Consider the following 23,082-nt stretch of genomic DNA (forward strand, 5'->3'; position numbering starts at 1 on the left):
TTTTATTATAGTCTGAACACAGTGTTCAATAGTTATTTTGTAGAGCTTTTTTTTTATATAAGCAGACAAAAGTTAGGATATTCTGAAAATAAATATAATATCAGGGAAATGGCTTTAGTCGATGATAAAGTATACTACACAGTATAGTATTTAAAACACCTTGGTCCTGTCAAAGATATATAGATTGGTAGGACAAATAGAGCATTTGAAAATATACCTAAATAAATATAAGATTAAATATATGATAAATGTGACATTTTAGGACAGTGGAAAAATATATTATTTAGCAGATTTGAAATTATTAGTCATTTAGAGAAAAAAAGAGAAAGTCTGGATCTTTCAATCTTTACACCAAAGGGAAAAAAAAAAAAGAAAACCAACTTAGAATATGGTCTGTCACATGCTACTCTGTAACCTCTCTGCTTTATTATATCATGCTACTAGTGACTTTAACTTAATTATGTTTACTTAAAAATATACATACTCATTGTAGAAGTACATGCTCATTTTTCTAAGAAAAATGTTAACTTCTCGTCACCCCTCCTTCACCTCAACCAAATGAGGAAACTAAAGTTAAATTATATCCTTCTATGCCATATTTCCTCATATATAAATCAGATTTTTTATAAAGATAATATGTTATTCATTTTTTTTTTTTTAAGATTTTATTTATTTGTTTGACAGAGAGAGATCACAAGTAGGCAGAGAGGCAGGCAGAGAGAGAGGAAGGGAAGCAGGCTCCCTGCTGAGCAGAGAGCCTGATGTGGGGCTTGATCCCAGGACCCTGAGATCATGACCTGACCTGAAGGCAGCGGCTTAACCCACTGAGCCAACCAGGCGCCCTGTTATTCATTTTAATATGCAACTTACATTTTTCACTTAATAGCAATTCCCCTCTAGGTCAATAAATAATAATATATTTTTAAGAATAACCTCACAACATTCCATAATATAAGTATTAAAATATAATAAGTAATAAAAATATAAGTAATAAGTAATATACAACATATAATAAATAATATAAATAGACTTAGCAGTTTTCATAATGATGGGCACTATAGTTGTTTCAGGTATCTGCCACTTCAAATGATGCTACAACTGCTACAATAAAATATAGTATACATATACCATTACATGGTAGCATTTTTATTTTTCTAGGAAGAGCACATAATAAAGCACAATTGGCACAATGGTATATATATTTGTAATTTACAAATAAATTTCTACTATGTGACACTTATTGTTTCCTTCCAGCTGAAGAGCATAAGAGGTTATTAAACTTCTTAACTTCAACAATCTGATGAGAGGAAAGTGGTGTCCCATCTTTTGATATATATATATCTCTGGCTAATACTGAACTAAGACATCTCTAATATGGTAATTATTCATTTGCATTACCTCTTGTGTAATGTTTATGACCTTTGCCTATGTGTATACTGGATTAGTTATTATTTAAATACCCAGGAACACTTTGATAATAGATAAGTTAATATATGGTTTAAAAAAAAATCATTTCAAGTTGCATTAGCTTTCAATTAAAAATGTGTGCATTAAAATTTGTTCTCACATAATTTATAGCTTCCAAATTATTTTAAAAGACTTTATTTATTTATTTGAGAGACAGAGATCACAAGTAGGCAGAGAAGCAAGTGGGGTTGGGGGGGGAGCAGGCTCCCTGCCAAGCAGAGAGCCTGATGTGTCACTGGATCCCAGGACCCTGAGATCATGACCTGAGCCGAAGGCAGAGGCTTAACCCACTGAACCACCCAGGAGCCCCTAATGAGGGGTTATAAAAGCAAATTCAAAATTACACCTGAACGATTTTTCAAAGAACCCATCATTTTCCACTAAATTGAAATGAACTCTTCATTACATATTATGTTCTCTTACATACTTCATCCTCTTTACAGACTTTCATCTGCTCCAGAAAACGTGTATTCTTGTACCAACAGTACATGTTGATTATAGAAGCTTTACAGTGAGTTTAAGATCTGATGTGGCAAATCTTTTTGTCTTATTCTTCAGAAGTTTCTTTCTTCCATATAGCTTCCCAATTACTATTTCAGTATTTGTCAATGTGGGTTTCAATCAATCTAGACTACCTATTAAATCTTTAGTAATTATTACACTTTTTTTATAATTTTTTATTTTTTATAAACATAGATTTTTATCCCCAAGGGTAGAGGTCTGTGAATCACCAGGTTTACACACTTCACAGCACTCACCAAAGCACATACCCTCCCCAATGTCCATAATCCCATCTCCCCTTCTCTTCTTTGTTTTGTGAGATTAAGAGTCACTTATGGTTTGTCTCCCTCCCAATCCCATCTTGTTTCATGGATTCTTCTCCTACCCACTTAAGCCCCCATGTTGCATCACCACTTCCTCATATCAGGGACGTCATATGATAGTTGTCTTTCTCTGCTTGACTTATTTCGCTAAGCATGATACCCTCTAGTTCCATCCATGTTGTCGCAAATGGCAAGATTTCATTTCTTTTGATGGCTGCATAGTATTCCATTGTGTATATATACCACATCTTCTTGATCCATTCATCTGTTGATGGGCATCTAGGTTCTTTCCATAGTTTGGCTATTGTGGACATTGCTGCTATAAACATTCGGGTGCACGTGCCCCTTTGGATCACTACGTTTGTATCTTTAGGGTAAATACCCAATAGTGCAATTGCTGGGTCATAGGGCAGTTCTATTTTCAACATTTTGAGGAACCTCCATGCTGTTTTCCAGAGTGGCTGCACCAGCTTGCATTCCCACCAACAGTGTAGGAGGGTTACCCTTTCTCCGCATCCTCGCCAGCATCTGTCATTTCCTGACTTGTTGATTTTAGCCATTCTGACTGGTGTGAGGTGATATCTCATTGTGGTTTTGATTTGTATTTCCCTGATGCCGAGTGATATGGAGCACTTTTTCATGTGTCTGTTGGCCATCTGGATGTCTTCTTTGCAGAAATGTCTGCTCATGTCCTCTGCCCATTTCTTGATTGGATTATTTGTTCTTTGGGCGTTGAGTTTGCTAAGTTCTTTATAGATTCTGGACACTAGTCATTTATCTGATATGTCGTTTGCAAATATCTTCTCCCATTCTGTCAGTTGTCTTTTGATTTTGTTAACTGTTTCCTTTGCTGTGCAAAAGCTTTTGATCTTGATGAAATCCCAATAGTTCATTTTTGCCCTTGCTTCCCTTGCCTTTGGCGTTGTTCCTAGGAAGATGTTGCTGTGGCCGAGGTCGAAGAGGTTGCTGCCTGTGTTCTCCTCAAGGATTTTGATGGATTCCTTTCGCACATTGAGGTCCTTCATCCATTTTGAGTCTATTTTTGAGTGTGGTGTAAGGAAATGGTCCAATTTCATTTTTCTGCATGTGGCTGTCCAATTTTCCCAGCACCATTTATTGAAGAGGCTGTCTTTTTTCCATTGGACATTCTTTCCTGCTTTGTCGAAGATTAGTTGACTGTAGAGTTGAGGGTCTATTTCTGGGCTCTCTATTCTGTTCCATTGATCTATGTGTCTGTTATAAGAACATATTATGAGCAACTCTACGCCAACAAATTTGACAATCTGGAAGAAATGGATGCATTCCTAGAAACATATAAACTACCACAACTGAACCAGGAAGAAGTAGAAAGCCTGAACAGACCCATAACCAGTAAGGAGATTGAAACAGTCATTAAAAATCTCCAAACAAACAAAAGCCCCAGTCCAGACAGCTTCCCGGGGGAATTCTACCAAACATTTAAAGAAGAACTAATTCCTATTCTCCTGAAACTGTTCCAAAAAATACAAATGGAAGGAAAACTTCCAAACTCATTTTATGAGGCCAGCATCACCTTGATCCCAAAACCAGACAAGGATCCCATCAAAAAAGAGAGCTATAGACCAATATCCTTGATGAACACAGATGCGAAAATACTCAACAAAATACTAGCCAATAGGATTCAACAGTACATTAAAAGGATTATTCACCACGACCAAGTGGGATTTATTCCAGGGCTGCAAGGTTGGTTCAACATCCGCAAATCAGTCAATGTGATACAACACATCAATAAAAGAAAGAACAAGAACCATATGATACTCTCAATAGATGCTGAAAAAGCATTTGACAAAGTACAACATCCCTTCCTGATCAAAACTCTTCAAAGTGTAGGGATAGAGGGCACATACCTCAATATCATCAAAGCCATCTATGAAAAACCCACCGCAAATATCATTCTCAATGGAGAAAAACTGAAAGCTTTTCCGCTAAGGTCAGGAACACGGCAGGGATGTCCATTATCACCACTGCTATTCAACATAGTACTAGAGGTCCTAGCCTCAGCAATCAGACAACAAAAGGAAATTAAAGGCATCCAAATCGGCAAAGAAGAAGTCAAATTATCACTCTTCGCAGATGATATGATACTATATGTGGAAAACCCAAAAGACTCCACTCCAAAACTGCTAGAACTTATACAGGAATTCAGTAAAGTGTCAGGATATAAAATCAATGCACAGAAATCAGTTGCATTTCTCTACACCAACAGCAAGACAGAAGAAAGAGAAATTAAGGAGTCAATCCCATTTACAATTGCACCCAAAACCATAAGATACCTAGGAATAAACCTAACCAAAGAGGCACAGAATCTATACTCAGAAAACTATAAAGTACTCATGAAAGAAATTGAGGAAGACGCAAAGAAATGGAAAAATGTTCCATGCTCCTGGATTGGAAGAATAAATATTGTGAAAATGTCTATGCTACCTAAAGCAATCTACACATTTAATGCAATTCCTATCAAAGTACCATCCATCTTTTTCAAAGAAATGGAACAAATAATGCTAAAATTTATATGGAACCAGAAAAGACCTCGAATAGCCAAAGGGATATTGAAAAAGAAAGCCAACGTTGGTGGCATCACAATTCCGGACTTCAAGCTCTATTACAAAGCTGTCATCATCAAGACAGCATGGCACTGGCACAATTATTACACTTTTATACATGTATTAAGAAATAATTATCTGCTGTTAGATTAGATTTTAAAAGGTAAAATTATAGCTAAAACATTTTTAAAAAGTCATCTGAATGTATTTTTGAGCTGCCATGTCCAAGTCTGAAAATGACAAGGCAGTAAGAGAGAAAAATAAGTGTAATCACCTAAAGGCATTTGGTAAGTAAACCAGGAGAATATTGTCCTCCAAGAATATAACAGATACAAAACCCTTGTAAAGAAAAATGTATTAATTGCATTCTCCCCCAAATTTCTACAAACTTTAAAGAAAAGCAGAGGAAAGAAAGAAAAAAAGAAAGGAAGAAAGGGAGGAAGGAAGGAAGGAAGGAAGGAAGGAAGAGAAAAGGAAAGGAACCATAAGATAAGTTAAGTTATGGAGAATAAAGTAAAAAGGTTTAACATATGTCTAATTAAGAGTTCCATAAGGAGATGATAGAGAGTGAATGAGAAATTCTCCCAAATGATGAAAGTCATCAGTGCACAGATTCAACAACTATAGTGAAAAGTAAGCAGAATAAACAAGAAGAAATCCAAACGTAGATTTGAGTGTCTCAGTCAGTTAAGAGTCTGTCTTCGGCTTACCTCATGATCCCGGAGTCCTGGGATCAAGCCCATGTTGGGCTCCCTGCTCAGCAGGAGACTGTTTCTCCCTCTCTTCCCTCTCCCCCTGCTCATGTACTCTCTCAGTCACTTTCTTAAATAAATAAATAAAATCTTAAAAAAAAAAAAAAAAAAAGAAAGAAATCGAAACACAGATAAATCACTGTTTAGTGGAACACTAAAGATAAAAAGTTCTTTAAAACAACCCCCTCCTGGGGCACCTGGGTGCCTTTGCCTTTGCCTATGCCTTAAGCCTTTGCCTTCGTCTCTGGTCATGGTCTCAGGTTCCTGGGATCAAGCCCCGCATCTAGCCCCGCATCGAGCCCCACATCGGGCTTCCCCCTCTCCCTCTGCATGCCCCTCTGCCTACTTGTGATCTCTCTCTCTGTCAAAAAGATAAATAAATAAATAAATAAATAAATAAATAAATAAATGAAATCTTAAAAAAAAGCCCCCCTCCAAAGACATGTAACACTCAAATAAGCATTAATTAGGTTTCTGTTAATTTTCCAATAGTATCAGTATAAGCAAAACTAAACCACTTTCCCATGGCAATTCCAAAATGAAAAAAAAAAGGAAAAAAAATGAAGAAAATTGGCAAAATGTGAATAAAGCTAACCCAATATAGACTAATATTGGAAGAAATACAGACTAATATTGGATTAGCTTTATTCACATAGACTAATAAAGCATAACAATAATATCTTACAAGTTTTAAAAGGATAAGATTAATATACATAAAACAGTATTTTCTGACTTAGGGATAAGCTAATTGGATATATAGTACTTTACTCCCTACCAGAAGACCCACTCAAATTAACATCCTAAATGACACAGACCATACCAAAAATGAGTTGTAAAAATTTGAATTCACTGAGTCCTAGAAAAATACATTTTCACTTACTCAAATACTGGCATCTCAACTGTAAATGAAATTAACACATGAATTCAGAACTATTTACTTAAGCCAAATGGCATATTCACTCTAATTGTTTGCCCTCTAAAAGCATAACAGAGTTTTTAAAACTCTGTGTTTTAAAACTGTGTTCTCTTGAGCATCATTATATGGCAGCGTGTAAGTTTCTAACAGACCTCTTAGGACAAAGGTGCTCATAGTTCTTGTTTAACAAAACAAGTGAGGAAACTAGCCTTGCACACTTAAAGAAACCTTATCACTACCTTTTTATTTTACATATTTAAAATATTCATATTTTCAAATACTAATGGGAGGTAATTTGTGGGCCTCCTAATTTTTTTTTTTTTCATCTCCTTATTTCTCTGTCATGATAGTGGGGAAAAGCTCAATAGGCTTACATAATAGGCTATGTATTTGGACACTGATTTCTAGGCACTGGGAAGCCACTGACATTTTTTGAACAAAGCAGTGATATAATTAGAGCTATGTTTTCAGGAAATTATTCTGGAAATTATCAACATTTTACTTGATAAAGGTATTAAACCACTTAGCCATTATAACTGAAAAGCAAACCCCAAAGGAGGATGAAGTGAAACTATTGATTAAGCTTCTGCTTTTTAACACTTGTGTCAGAAATATGCCTGTGTGTGTGCATGTGTACACACACATATACACATGCACATATATTGAGATGATTTCTTTTAAATAAAAATATTGTTGCCCATAGTTATCAAATGAATTCTGCTGGCGACATCTGTTCCTTCCCTGACTAGTACTTTCCATGGGGATCTATCATAAAGAAGAGTTTTGTTCTGTTTTTTTCCATTGCATCATTTAGTCAGCTTTCCTCTAATATGTATTATTAAGTTTATTTATCTAGGTATAAAAGCCACGCAAATCTGGGCACACAGATTCTATACAATATACAAATCAGTGGAAAAATCAATTCTTTACAATTTGACGGAAACATTTGAAAAGAGAAAGCAACTCCATTGTTTAAAATGAAGTATCATGAAACGAAGGAACATTTTAAAAAAGTCCTTCTTTTTCGCTACATTTATAGATTGGTCTCACTCATTCTTATATACTGTATTTTTTTCCCCCAAAGGAAAGCTATCAGGAAATAGAACCCAGTATTCACAGTTTGATGACTCTGAAACGTGTACTTCCGATTGAGAGATACAATTGCAAACAACAGCCTGCATGAACGAAACATAGAAAAACTGACTGAGGGGGTACAATAGAATTGAGTGTACCTTTGAAAACTAGAGCTGTAATCCAGTTTGTAAGAAAATAAAGAATGGAACTATTGGCCTAAACTCCCTGAATCACAGAAACCTAACACAATACAATACAAGTGACATCCTTTTCTCAAAGAGGCACAAGGCTCATTGAGTCTGGCGATTCAATTACCCTCTCAACCTGGAAAGAATCCCCCTCCTGAGTTGAGGTCCACTGGCAGAGCAATGTGGGACAGCCTACATTGTACACAGCTGGTAAATATCTAAAAAGCTGCAGGCTTTAAAGAACAAGAATCTCTGACCTTTTATGATTACTTCAGTGTTCTTCAACAAAACACTATTTAATGATAGAGTTCCCTAAATGCCTGGCAAAAGATCACATTTTCAATTAAAGGTCTCCAAATATCTTCTCTTCAAATAAAAATCTGTTTAAATAAAAATAGCTAAGCAAATCACTTCATTAGGCAGTAAGGAATACAGACAAATTAATGAAATAGAACTTTTCCTAAAATAGAGGTGATTCTGATCTTGCTTAGACATTTTATAAACTTCTCAAAGAATACCATTATTCCCTTCAGGTCTTTTATTTTTTCCTATAAATTTGTATAGACCTTGAATGAATGGGGTATACACTAATTAGAATCCTACTATCACTAGTGGACTTTGGAATATCTAGGGAACATTTAGCTAAGATGGATTATAACTATAATATCTCCTCATGCATGAAGTCAAGTATGGAAATAATTTTAGTCAAAACACTGCAGACTTCAAACTTTGGACATTTGGTTTCATCCCATTCCTAAGAAGCCATTAGTAAATAAATAAGATTTCACATAATGAATTATTTTCACATATAAGACAAAGGTCTTGTGATGATAGATGTTTGGGATTACCATGAAGTTAATAAATGAGATCCCTTCCTAGAATTCAACTTCTTAATTATAAAACAAATATAAAGAAATTGGTGATCTTCTATGGATGGGATTAAGTCTCAAATATTGAGAATAGAATGACAATATTTTCACAACTGAATCCCAGTCTAATGGCTTTGTCTCTTTTCCATCACTCTGTTTTCTGTAATCTAGGCCCTACCCTAGCCACACTGGAGTTACTACATTTGCCCAAACTTGTCATGTACATTCACATGGCTGCCTTTGCCCATGCGGAATACTCTTCCTGGATTGCATAGATTGCAGCATCAGCCACATTCAATATGGTTAGGGTGTCTTTTTTTTTTTTTTTCTTAATGTATCCATTTCTGCTCACAAATTATGAACTTCTACAAGGCAGGGCCGTAACAAGAACCCAATACATGTCACTGTGTTTGGTACATAGCAGCTACTCAATAAATAATACCAGCTACAAAAATAGTAATCCCTTGTATAATATGCACCATACTGAATGTAGAGGGAAATTAATAATTCCACATCCACAAAATATTTGTTAAATAATCACTATGTTAGGGATGGTCACACGCAAGTATCATTTCATTTATACCACAACCTTGTAAGACAGATGCTGTCTTTCTTTCATAAATAATTTTCCCTGGGTTCCCAATAAGTGGTTAATCTAAAAATTTTAACCTAGACTTAAATAAAATAAATATATTTATAAATAACAATATATTAAATATAATTAATATATCCATTTAGATTAATACCATAACATATACCTAAGTAATAACATTAATTCTTTTGAAATCCTAAAACTATATAAATGTACCATTTTCCCCTGAAATATTTTTTTGAATAACTGACATTGAGAAATGATCTTTTAAAAAAAAGGTAGCTGGTTGGTGAAGGAGTACTTATTGGATTTGTATAGCATTTTAGAACATAAATGTCAAACACTGAAAAGAAGGATTCTCTACATCCTTTAGGAAAGACTTCCTTCAGCTTTTGTCCATTTGCTAAAGCATCAAACACTTGGCTATGAGCTCACAATACTCATTTCACAACTGAAAGATACTATTAATTAATTATTCAATCAATCAAACATTCACTTAGTGAATGAAAAAATAGGCTTAGTTTCACACTGGTTTAAAAAAAAAAAGAAGATTAAAATTCTTTCTGTTCTACTCATGCTCATAAAAGTCTGTTTTGTATGTTTTAGTCTTGGGGGTTTTTTGGTTATAACTCTATTGAGTCTTTATGATTTATTCCATATCTTAAACAAATTAACTGAATTTTAGCAACAGGGAAAGTCCATTTCCTCGATGTGTCTCAGTCTGCCAGACTTAATACCAAAACACATTTTGAAACAAAAATATTTCACAAATTTGAAAAGCATTTTGCTAATCAATGACAGTTCCTATCTATAAGCATTTAGCAAGCTTAAGCTACAGTCAATCTATTCAGGGAGTGTCTTGGATTTAAAAATCATTAATTTTAACAAAAACTAATTTTTAAATCAATAAACAATGAATATGCATTTTTGTAATAATTATATCACAACTTGGAAGAGATTAATTAACAAAATGTACCGCATTTTTACATGCCTCTAGAAATCATATCTTTAGTAGCCTAACCCAATTTACTAAGACAAGCTTTATGCTTTAATCACAAGTCATAGATACCAAGATCAGTGCTGTTATTTTCATTTGCAGAGCTAAATCTGAATTTACCTTGTTTGCAATACTTGTGATGAATGATTTGATATCTAGATTGGTGGGACAGCTCTTCTGACAGGGGGCATCTGCACATTTCAGGCACCTAAGGAAAAAAATGACCAGATTAAAGAACCTCTAAGGTAACTGAGGTAATACTCTATATATTCTTTATCTGATACCCATTCAGAGTTAGCGTCTAGTAAGGACAAATAAAATAGTGCTATTTTTTAGGTACAGAATATTTTTTTTAAGCAAGAAACAAAGAATATCTGTGTTTCATTTTTTGTACACCTTCTGAGATGTATAAAATACCACCACTCGGGCTAACTGCCCATCCTTTCTGTGTTTCTCCTAGAGATTAAGAGAACCATACTTATTTAAGATACATCATTTATTCTTTTAATAACCCAGTCTTATTTTGATCTCTTCTAAACTGAGCAGAACTTAGAGAATACAGTCTTTTATGATAAAAGTTGTGTATGCCTTTATGCCACAATTATTATAAAAATACAAAGCAAACAAGCAAAGTATCTCTCATTTTACCACTTGTAACTTCCTTTTTTCCTCCCATCATCTCTCCCACTTTGTCTCCCACCTTTCCTCTCTCCCTCTTTCTTTACCTCCCAACAGCTCTCCCTCCCTCCAACTTTCTTGTGATTTTTAACCTACAGACTATTCACATGGTCATTGGTCTTTGTAGTACATGCTTCATGCATAGTTCAAATCCACCCCATTCCAGAATGAGGCATTTATTCCCCTGCTGCTGTAGCTTCAGCCAAAAAGAACAGGCTCAACCAAGGTCGTGTCCCCTTTCCAATGGCTGCCTGCTTCCAATTGCAGGTCAATGAAGAGGTTAGAGGCCCAGTACCCTTACCCAGACTTGGGGAACAAGTCTGCAAAGATCCACTGCAGCCTTTTTTTTTTCTTTTTTCAGTGTTCCAAAATTCATTGTTTATGCACCACACCCAGTGCTCCATGCTATACATGCCCTCCTTAATACCCACCACCAGGCTCACCCAACACCCCATCCTCATCCCCTCCAAACCCTCAGTTTATTTCTCAGAGTCCATAGTCTCTCACGGTTTTTCTCCCCCTCCAATTTCGCTCAACTCATGTCTTCTCTCCATCTCCCAATGTCCCCTGTGCTATTCCTTATGCTCCACAAGTGAAACCATATGATAATTGACTCTCCTCTTGACTTATTTCACTCAACATAATTTCTTCCAGTCCCATCCATGTTGATATAAAAGTTGAATATTCATCCTTTCTAATGGAGGCAAAATACTCCATAGTATATATGGACCACATCTTCCTTATCCATTAGTCTGTTGAAGGGAATCTTGGTTCTTTCCACAATTTGGCAACTGTGGTCATTGCTGCCATGAACATTAGGGTACAGATGGCCCTTCTTTTCACTACATCTGTATCTTTGGGGTAAATACCCAGTAGTGCAATTGCAGGGTCATAGGGAAGCTCTATTTTAATTTCTTAAGGAATTTCCACACTGTTTTCTAGAGTGGCTGCACCAACTTGCATTCCCACCAATAGTGTAAGAGGGTTCCCCTTTCTCCACATCCTCCCCACCACTGCAGCCTTTATTATGGCTGGCTGTCCAATCCTGATTCCTTCACTTATGTAAAAAATATTGACCTTCTAATAAACTTCCTGCATACTAATCTCATTTCAAAATCTGCTTCCTGGGGAACCAACCAGAGATATGATCAAACTTTAGTGTGCCTAAGAATCAGCTTGATAAATATCACAGTTTCCACAGGGAAACCCCTCCTGAGTCCGAGTTATTGGCCTGAGAATCTGTATTGGGGGGGGAATCTTTGAGGTGATTCTGATATATATGGTTGGATCTACACATCAAGAATCACAATTCTATAATTACTACATCAGGACTGAAACCGCAGGCTAGAATGGTCCTTAATTTTCATATCAATGTGTGTTATTTATTTATTTATTTATTTATTCATTTAATAAATATCTAATGAGCCCCTACTACATGACGGAACCTGGGATATGAGGATATAAAATTGATAAACAAGACACAAGTCCTGCTCTCATGTACTTTGCAGTTTGGAGGAAGCTGACATGTATAAAAGGCAACTGTCATTGTCAATGTGAATTTGAGTGAAAATATTAACGTAAGGGAGCATTTCAGAGGAATGGTAGTGCTGGAGGGAGAGAGGCAGGCAAAGCTCTTTGGGAAGAGTACTACTCAAACAGAACACTGAAGTATGAATGGGCCTTAGGGAAGTGCAAAGGGTGGGATTTGGAGTGCAAGGTCACTCAAGATAATGACCCAATATGTGCCCAGGCCTGGAGAACATGACAAGGTACGTAAACTAATCCAGGTTGGTCAGACACACAGTGAGAAAAGGAGTAGAGAAGAATTAGGCTGGAGATCTAAAACTTAAAGTATACCATTGTCACATTTGTCAGAAGACCAGAATTCTCCAAGAATTTCATTAAGAATGAATCCTACACTGCTCAGTGACAAAGGTGACTAGCTAGCTCATTTTCTATCTACTTCCATGTGTAAAGACCTTGCTTCATTTCCTTTAAGAAAACAATACCAGTCTCCTTGTCATTCTTTTGTGAGTAGGAGAGTCCTCTTCATTGTCTGAACCAATTTCTCAGCACCTAATTAATATCTTGTTTTTAAATCTGATCTCTTTTCTCTGGTTTGTGCCCTTAGCCTTCTCTCTAAATTAAATTTTACACAATGAGTACCGAAGGCTTTTCATAATCAATTGTCCTCCCTGAAATGTAGTCATTAAACCTCTCCCCTATCATTCCTCTAAATGCCATTGTTAGATTCACATCTATCATTTAGCTGAATTCCTATCTTCTCATACTCACGATTTTTTTCTCCTAACACACTGTCACTGAGTTCAAAAAGAACTTCTTGAAAGTACAGTTAGCAGCATACACTGCACAACAGTGCAACGGAATATAATGCATGGTTAATTTGGTCTATGATGTTGAAATGAGGTGATATTATATGTGTTATCTCCACATGGATAAATATGTTGAACATTATTAGTGATCTGAAATGATTTCCTCTGAGGTGATAAAATAAAATAGCAAAAAAATTAGCAAATAATATGCCATCTTAAGTAACTTCTAATTTATTAAAAATGTCACTTCAACAGTTTTAAAAATATTTGGAAATTCCCAGTAATAAAGCAACAAATGTACTTATTCGTTTCATATGTGTATGTGTGTGTATATATTTATGTCTATATATACATATGTGTGTATGTATATCTGTATATGTGTATATATATACACCATATAGATATATAGATTCTGCTCATCCTTAATGAAGTCACAAGTTTTCTGCTTTTCTTTTTTCTAACACCCAGCTTGAATAATAAGGCAATTAAAAAATAAAGTCATATTGTCAGCAGATATGAATGAGCCAAATTAATGCATAGTGTATTTCCCTGTTCTTCTAGAGAAATCTTAAATTCAACATAAACAGATTCACTTAACAGCACTGACAATGTAAGGATTTTTAGTTGTGGTTATTAAGCCTCTTTACCAAATAAGTCCCTTTTTATTATTGAGCTAGTTCACAAATAACAGCTGTTGGAAATGTCAGATGTTAATGAGGCAGGGCAATGCAAACCTGAATTGTAGCATTCTTTTTTTTTTTCCTTTGGTGCCATGAATATGCCAGAATGGGCAGACTCTGATAATAATACCATCTTGCAATTCTCTAAGCGCTCTGCAGACTAAAGTGCATCAGGCTGCCATTAATCCCACTTATCACTCTGACAGCTCAGTAATTACACTACTGCTATAGCCAGGTAGTCCTAATAAAATATCAACCACTGCACTGGAATGCATACTGGTGAGATGTTTTATTAAACTTGGGGGGGGAGAGGGTTGATCATCAAGTGACATTAGCGTTGACCTATTTTTCTATTTGACAATAAATTATCCTTTGACCATGACATAATAGATATTACAGAGTGCATTTACTGTACCAAATCAGAAAGGTACTGCATTACAATGATGTAGGCAAATGGTGTAAATAAAATAGCAGAAATGCATGTCAGAATGTTATTACCTAAATTGCTTTAAATGATTGATACCATGAAAAATCACAGACACAGTACTTAGGGGAATATGTCAACAATTATTGTAAACCACAGTTCTACATAAATTTTTCCTTAGAAGTAACATTTAAATTATGCTTGTTTTTATCTTCATTTGTTTAATTCCCCTTTTATGTTTCAAAGTTACTCTGTTATAATGCGGTTTATTTTTAAATGCATTGTAAGAGCCAAAAGTTAATTCAGATAAACAATTATGTAATATTTTAATCCTGAAATAATTATATTTATACTAAAAGCAGAATATTAGATTATTTTTTAAGCAATGAAACATCTTAGATTTTTTACTAGTGATAAACTTTTTTCATTTCCACGTTTAATAGAGGGCATAACAATGGATTTCATTAAAAGCAAATATAGAATCCTTAATAATGTTAATCCTTCATGATTCAGCATGACCATAAAAAATGTATGAAAATTTTAGTACTGCTATTTAAGGGACAAAATCTATTAGAGATATACAGATCTTTCTCCAGGGAAAGAGAGCCATGATTCCTCTTTCCAAATATTAGTGAGGCTGGACAGTTTTACTCTATCACATAACACCTGAAAAAACTATAGTAAGTCATGAAATGAACAGCATTTCATTCTTCACACATCTGAAAACAGATACTGCTTTTATTGTTAAGCATCCAGAGCAGTTCGAATTGTAACCTATGCTTGTTAAAGAATTTTCCAATCCATATGTTTAAATAACAATTTCTTCCTCAGTTAAAAAAAAATCACACAAAATCTATATGAAAACATTAAAACATCATACTGCATTGTTTTTGGTCTTTTGTTAGACTTTGGTTCAATCAAGTTAGCAGTGTTTGATCAGGCTATGTATAATCTGTATTAGTCTAGATGTAATCAAATTGGGCAAGTTAGAATTTACATGGAAACAAAACAAGATATTTTCCTAATATTGATGTTGTATTGCTTCAGAACTTTCATGTTTAGTACCTTCCTCTGGAAGGTCTAATTAACTGAAATGTAGCAGAGGGGTAATAGGATCTAACTCCCCTACCCTATAATCACCAGTGTAAGTAAATACACAGACTAATATTCTCCCCCAATTTGGCAGTATTTCTACTGAAACAGCACAGAATTGAATGGAAGGTACGTAAATCAAGAAATGGGGGCCTAGGGGCTCTTGGGTGACTCAGTTGGTTAAGCATCTGCCTTCATCTTAGGTCATGGTCCCAGGGTGCTGGGACTGAGACCTGCATCGGGCTCCTTGCTCAGCTGGGAGCCCGCTTCTCCCTCTCCTCCCCGCTCATGCTCTATCGCTGTCTCTCTCTCTCTCAAATAAATAAAATCTTTAAAACAAATGTGCTATGGTGAGTGCTGTGAATTATATAGGACTGATGATTCATAGACCTGCACCCTTGAAGCAAATAATATATGTTAATTTTTTAAAAAGGAAGAAGGAAATGGGGTGTTAGAAGTGTGTAACGCAAGTCTGAGTTCCACAGCTTGCAATCCTTGTACCAGACCCCATCATAACAGAAACACCCAAGAAAGATGGTTGGTATCTTTAAAACACGATGAGACTCATAAAATGTTCTGATACATTAAACAGTCAAGAGCAATTCCCAGATGCTAACAATTCTCTCCACGTCTCTCAATATTCAATTAATAGCCTTTCCTATATTCTTTCTGATTGCGCTTCTCTGATTACACAACAGATTCTTACTAGCTCTGGGGTATTTGGCACTAATTTTGAAGATTCCTAATATGCATCTTGGCCCAGCTTCTATTTTGCTGGGCTGGGAAAGTATGGCAACATTGTGAAAAGCAACTGAATTTTTTATGCTGTGCACCATTCTGCCTTGGTGATGGTGAACCAATGATGTTCATGTTTTAAAACTTTTAATGCCAAAACAGAATTTTTAAATAGAGCTATTTATCTACTAGAAATTTCCATTCATATGTGGGTGCTTCAAAATAATTCAAAACAAACAAGATTTAAAACAGGACACAATTTATATAACTGATACTCAAAATATCTTGTTGGACGATCATGGTCATGAGTCTGGAAATAAAACATAGTTAAAAACATTTCTACAATCTTTCTGTACTCTATACCAGAGAATTACTGGTTTTCTCAGAAACAAATGGCTAAAAAAGTATGTTTTACATTTTTTGCCTGCTTTGAATTGAATGGAAGGACTTATATTACATTTTGATACTCATTTTTTATTTTCATCTATAACTGGTTCTTAAAAATTAGTAAGAAGGCTTTTATCTCCACTTCACACATGGAGAATACTGAGGGTCCAGAAATTTCCCAGAAGCATAATAAGACCAGTGACCAGGGCAGCTGAGGAAACTACTAGAACACATTTACCATCTTACACCCAGGACTATCCCATTCACATATGAAGACAGGTTAGAGTTTTAAAAGGTGATGTTCTACTGACCTTATCTCTTCGCAACATCACTGCCTCCTTGCCAGAGTAATTTGAAGACTGAGAAAAAAGCAGTTTAGAAGTCACAGCTAGAAAAAGGCTACAGTATCCTCTCTCCTGGAGTCCAATTTTAGTTTAAGAAAAGAGAGTAAAAAGTCTCCTCAAGGAGAAGTTTCTCGAGTCAAGACGAAAAAACTGTCACAAGATTTCAAAGGCTTATATAACCTCAGAAGTCACTGAGGCACTAATTCCTAAAATTAGGAGGCTGATTTTATTCCATGTTAAATAAACTTGGAATAGCCAGTTGTATTAGATAGTTTTTAAACATATTTTTATTTAAAAAAATAAGTATGTTCTAAAAACCTCAACAGCATAAGAAGCCACAAACTCATGTACATCTTGTCCTTCAAGCAAATAAAATATTTCCATAAAAACTTCGGGCATGTCACCTTCTGAAAAATTCTAAACATACTGTCCTATTTTACTACACAAAGAGAGTAAATTGTGGTATCTGAGGATGCTGCTCACAAACTTAGATTCTTCTCTTACTTTCAAGAGAAGATGCCACAACAATATACTGCAACAACACACTGCAAAGTTTGAGGCGCCTGGGTGGCTCACTTGGTTAAGTGCCTGCCTTTGGATCAGGTCATGATCTCAAGGTCTTGGGATCTCCCGAGTCTGCTCTCTCTCTCCAGCTCCCCCTGCTTGCAATTTTTCTCTGCCAATAAATAAATATAATCTTAAATATATATATATATTTATTATATATTTATATTATATATAATATATAATTATATATATATATACTGCGAAATTTGCAAATGGCTATATCCTTACTAAAGGTATAACTTACGGTTGTGCAAATAACTAAGGAATGCAAATTATTAAATATGAGAATCTATGTGATATAAAAGATGATTTCCTTCATTCCTGCTTCATACATTACCTCCTAGTACCAGTGCCTGTTAGGCATATTTCTCAGTTCCTCTTTTCTTTTTCTTTCTTTCTTTCCTTTTTTTTTTTTTTTTTCTTTTTGGAGGGGGTGTTGTCAAATGAACCTTTATTGAAAAATTTTCCTTTGTGGTTTGTAAATAGCTGGGTGTTCCACCGTGCCACTACTGCTGTCATTTATGATGTCATGGAAAACAGCAGCCATCAACACTGCAGCCCATAGGATCTCTTTAATGGTTCCAGAGGGTTCTCTGGCTAAAGACTGGTGCCACATCTGTCAGGCAACATTGATGGTATCATCAAAAGTGATTATTTCCACTATTATTAAATATTTTTCTGCTTCTTTCTGTCTCTTGTTGTTTCCTTAAGGGCTTTGATAATCAGAGTTGAAGCAGAAAGTACCACTTAAAATCTGGGTGATGTAGGGGCACCTGGGTGGCTCAGTGGGTTAAAGCCTCTGCCTTCAGCTCAGGTCATGATCCCAGGGTCCTGAGATCAAGCCCCGCATCGGGTTCTCTGTTCAGCAGGGAGCCTGCTTACCTTCCTCTCTCTCTGCCTGCCTCTCTGCCTACTTGTGATCTCTATCAAATAAATAAATAAATATCTTTTAAAAAAAAATAAATAAAAAAAATAAAATCTGGGTGATGTAATGAACACTGGGTGTTATATGCAACTGATGACCACTGAACACTGTATCTAAAACTAATGATGTACTATATGTTGGCTAGTTGAACTTAAATTAAAAAAAAAAAAAAATCCAGGCCTGTCTTTTTGGAATGGCCAGTTTCACTATAATCCCCGGACTCTTCCAATCACTGGTTCCCTTGGCAATGTCATCACCAGTTTTTTGGAGACAGACTAAGGGGCCGATCTTCAAGACCAGCACAGACCTGGCACTGACTTCCCCATTGGTGTACCTACGGTTCACTGGGGTAGAATTTGGGCAGCATGGTGGAGGCAGGAGGTGTTGAATGAACCTGGATTTGGGGCTACCAAAGACAGTTGCACCTTTCCCTCCTCTAAGCCAAGCTGAAATCCAAAAGCTCTTCTTTCTTCTTTTCAGCTGCTGCCATTTGGTGAGGTGGTAACAAATAATTTCTTATCCTCCAGGGTAGGGCAGCACTTTCCCCTTGCAATATGATCTTTCCTTAAGTAGCAATTTATAATTAATAAACTACCTGATTTATATGTCATTTTAATTTGAGTAAGTTTATATACATGTGACTACATATATCCATGATACAGTTACACTTTAGTTAGCATGTAGCCATTTTCAAAAACCCAAGTCTCCCAACACATTTTATAGTCCAACATACCATTTTTAATTTAACTACAACAAGCTGTAGGTATTTTTTTAAAAGCAGCATATTGTTGCTCACTACAACTGTGGTTCCCCTCCCATTCCAAACAACTGTTAGATGATTCTCAATATACCTTTGATCTTTTACAGACCTTAAAGGGAACTGGGTGACAGTACTGACAGTTTTTATTATAGCTTTCCTGCTACTCAATAATCTTATTTCACCTGGACCATTTCCCCACTAATGTCATGAACTCTTTCATTTATATTGAGGATCTTCTAAGGCTTCTTAGAAAAAAACACATTATTCTTTATAACATATCCAGATGCTGTGCAAATTACCTTCTCAAATTTTAAAACACTTCTTGTATGTTTAAATGAATATCAGTGAAGCCCCTATATAAACATAACCAAAAAGGTAATATATATTAGTCATAGATGCTCTAAAAGTAACCCTTTCAGTAAATTCCAAAAGGGAAAATACCATATATTTTACGACTTATTTGAAGGCAATTTCAGAATAATATAACAATAATAACAATACTGACACAATTCTGTCTGAATTCTAATAAAGATATAAAAGAGAAACAAAGTCCAGTGGTTTCATCAATGCATAAAATAGGCTATTTATTATATGATTTCTAGATTTATGTGATATGTTGATTATGAAAAAATATCTGTGTAAATATGTAAACCTACTTAAGCATAGTGGGCTAATATCTGAGATAGATTTAACTTTATACAATGTTATACTGCATTAATTTTTTTTGCAATGGGCAAGGATAACATGTAATAGAAAAATTAACATACTTTGATGTTGACTGACAACTAAAATTACAATATCCTGTGTAATTTTAATTTTTTTTTTTACTTTGGTCATTTGAATCAAATCAGGCAAAAACAAACCCATGATGTTCCCATATTCTCTTTCCTGTCCCTGAAAACTCCATAAGTCTTATGAAAAAGATCCAGGTAAAAGTTTTAATAAGAGTTTTAACAATGGGATACACTTCTGAGTATCTGGCGGTTCAGAAAAGTGAAAAGAACAAAAGGTCAAGTTTTGTCAAATAAATAATGGGTGAGGGACAGCACAGAGCTGAAGGGATCCATTGTGTCATTAAAACAACTGTGGAAGAAAATATTTGGCCTTAGAATTATACTATATCATTCACTAATGATAGAATTTAGAAACAAATTTATCCAAATCTTAGCTAGCTAGATATCAGAGCATAGTAGGGATAATTCAACTCTAAGTTACTTACTAAAAAGCCACTACATTCTAAGTTTGTGCTGGTGAAAGGAAGAGTTTACTGAAGCTTACTGGAAGATGGTGACTTAAAAAGTATACTGGACTTCATGCAAAAGAGATTTGTCTAGACTTCTTTTTTCTTCTTTAGAAGTACAACAGTGACTAATATTTCAGTTGCTGGAAGAACAGATTTGGAAAGCAACAGCCAGATCTGGATTTTCTTCCTGTTGGAACTATTCAGTTTCATGTGTGGATCCGACACAAACTTATCTAAATGTTTTCCTCCATAAAAAAAGATGCCACTTCCCCTTTACAAAAAGTGAAAAGTAAACACACCCTTGCACACATTTAAATTTACAGGGGTGCCTGGGTGGCTCAGTGGGCTAAAGCCTCTGCCTTCGGCTCGGGTCATGATCCCAGGGTCCTGGGATCGAGCCCCACATCGGGCTGTCCACTCCGTGGAGAGCCTGCTACCTCCTCTCTCTCTCTCTGTGTACTTCTGATCTCTATCTGTCAAATAAATAAAATCTTTAAAAAAAAAAAAATCTTTAAATAAAAAATAAATTAAATTTACATATTCATTCCTAATCAAAATCTATGCTGATTACCCTAAGTAAAAGAAAAATGCATTTTCCACAAGGTGTTTTGTTTTTTGTTTTGTTTTGTTTAAAGATCATGACATCTTCCTGCCTGAAGGGAAAGTTTCTCACAAAATGATCTGTAAGCACTGGCACCTGCCTGCTTTATTCCTACTGTTTCAGCTGCAACATTTGCCCCACTCTAGAACTCTGTTGTTCTGTGAGCACAAGTCATTTTTCAACCTCTATGCATTCTAGTATGTTCTTTCCCTGCCTCAAAAACTACACTTTAAGCTTACTTCAGAATTCAGTTCAGGTGTCTCTCATGGAGCTCCCTGGTTCTTGCCATTCTGACCTCCCAGAACAACCTGTGGGTTCCTTTATCAAAACAATTATCACATTGAAATGCAATGCTGATTCACTTTCCTGGTGTCTCTTAGATTTCCTCTTCCAGTGAGAAAATGGTTAGGTTCCTTGTTCTTTGCTGTTGGTCTGCTTAGAAACAGATTAATTTGAAATTGGATGAAAAAGACAGCCAAAATTTTGGTAATACTCCAGTTACTGCCGTTAATGTTCAGAAAAAATGTATTTTTAAATAACTGTTCTTCAAACTTATGTAAATAATATACACCTTTAGTGAAAAAATATTTGTATTTGGTTTAATTTATTGAGTAAATACTTATGTAAGAGTAACTATATGCTAGCTTTATTTTATACATTTTTTAAAATTAACTCATTTCATTTCCACAATCACTCAATAAGGTAGATATAAATATTAAATCACTATATCTTTCTAAAAACCCCATGGAGTAGGTACTGTTGTTATTCTCATTTTAAAGATAAAAATACTAAGGCACAAAATTTCCTTCTCTGTTTCAGATTTGAAATCTTTTTTTCCTATTTTTTGTAATCCTGGTGATCATTAAGAAGTTAATAAAAATCTTCTAAGGGTGATTGCCAGTTTTCTCTTCTACTTCATTCTAAAATCTTAATAGTGTATGATAATGGTCAGGGCTTGCCTCCCAGTTTGTGAAATCCAGAGTCAGGACTCTTACACCGGTCTGACTTTCCCCAAAGCCCAACCTATGGGTATCATCATTTCATTTCTGCAGTAGTTCTCATAATGGTAGTGAGTAGCCCCAGAGAACCTGAGAAAGAGTTTCCGACGTAAAGAGTTTCTGATAAAAGCCATGCATGTTATAGTCATTATTATGCAATTTAATCCATAAACAGCTGTCTTAAAACACAATCTAACAAAATTCCTCATTTACTTTACAAAGTGCCTAGCAATAATACTTGCAGATAATGTTATTCTTTTTTTTTAAGATTTATTAATTTGACAGAGAAGAATAGTGAGAACAGGAACACAAGCAGGAGGAGTGGGAGAGGGAGATGCAGGCTTTCCGCTGAGCAAGGAGCCTGACGCAGGGGTCCATCCCAGGACCCCAGGTTCATGACTTGAGCCAAAGGGAGACACCTAATGACTGAGCCACCCAGGTGCTCTGATCATGTTTTTCTTTCTTTCTTTTCTTTTTTTTTAAGATTTTATTTATGTATTTGACACAGAGAGAGAGAGATCACAAGTAGGCAGAGAGGCAGGCAGAGAGGGGGGGGGGGGGAAGCAGGCTCCCCGCTGAGCAGAGAGCCTGATGTGGGGCTTGATTCCAGAACCCTGAGATCATGAGCTGAGCTGAAGAGGCTTAACCCATTGAGCCACTCAGGGTACCCATGATCATGTTACTCTTTACCAAGCATTTTCTCATAGGTAAATCACCTATCAAAAAATCAGTGTTTCTAATAGAAACACCAGAAACTTCTAATAGAAATACCAGAAAGACAAAATAAAAGCAATTAGAAACATTCTGGAGAAATATCACACATACGTAATACATAAAATAAAAACATATTTGACATATAAAAACATATTTGACATCTACAATCATGACCAAGCCCAAAATAATTATGTCACTCTACAACACTTGGAACATTATATATTGTGGCAAAAAGTAAAACTGTTTTGCAGACCACTGTTACTTCTTACTAGGCTCTGTATAAAGTGATTCAAACATTATTTCAGTCCTTAGAAGTTTATGCCTAAGACGCAATGCTGAC

The 23,082-nt window shown here is 35.4% G+C and overlaps 1 protein-coding gene across 5 annotated transcripts in view; it reads right to left on the minus strand.

The window, feature by feature from the left end:
- DPYD (dihydropyrimidine dehydrogenase) overlaps positions 1-23,082 on the minus strand; it is an 833,094-nt gene that overhangs the window by 634,759 nt on the left and 175,253 nt on the right. For all 5 annotated transcript variants that reach the window (XM_059375481.1, XM_059375484.1, XM_059375483.1 and 2 more), the window contains one exon: positions 10,382-10,469. In XM_059375481.1, coding sequence (XP_059231464.1) covers positions 10,382-10,469 — 88 coding nt within the window. The remainder of the gene's footprint in view (positions 1-10,381; positions 10,470-23,082) is intronic.

Source organism: Mustela nigripes, chromosome 14, assembly GCF_022355385.1.
Source record: "Mustela nigripes isolate SB6536 chromosome 14, MUSNIG.SB6536, whole genome shotgun sequence".
In the NCBI taxonomy this organism is placed as follows: Eukaryota; Metazoa; Chordata; class Mammalia; order Carnivora; family Mustelidae; genus Mustela; species Mustela nigripes.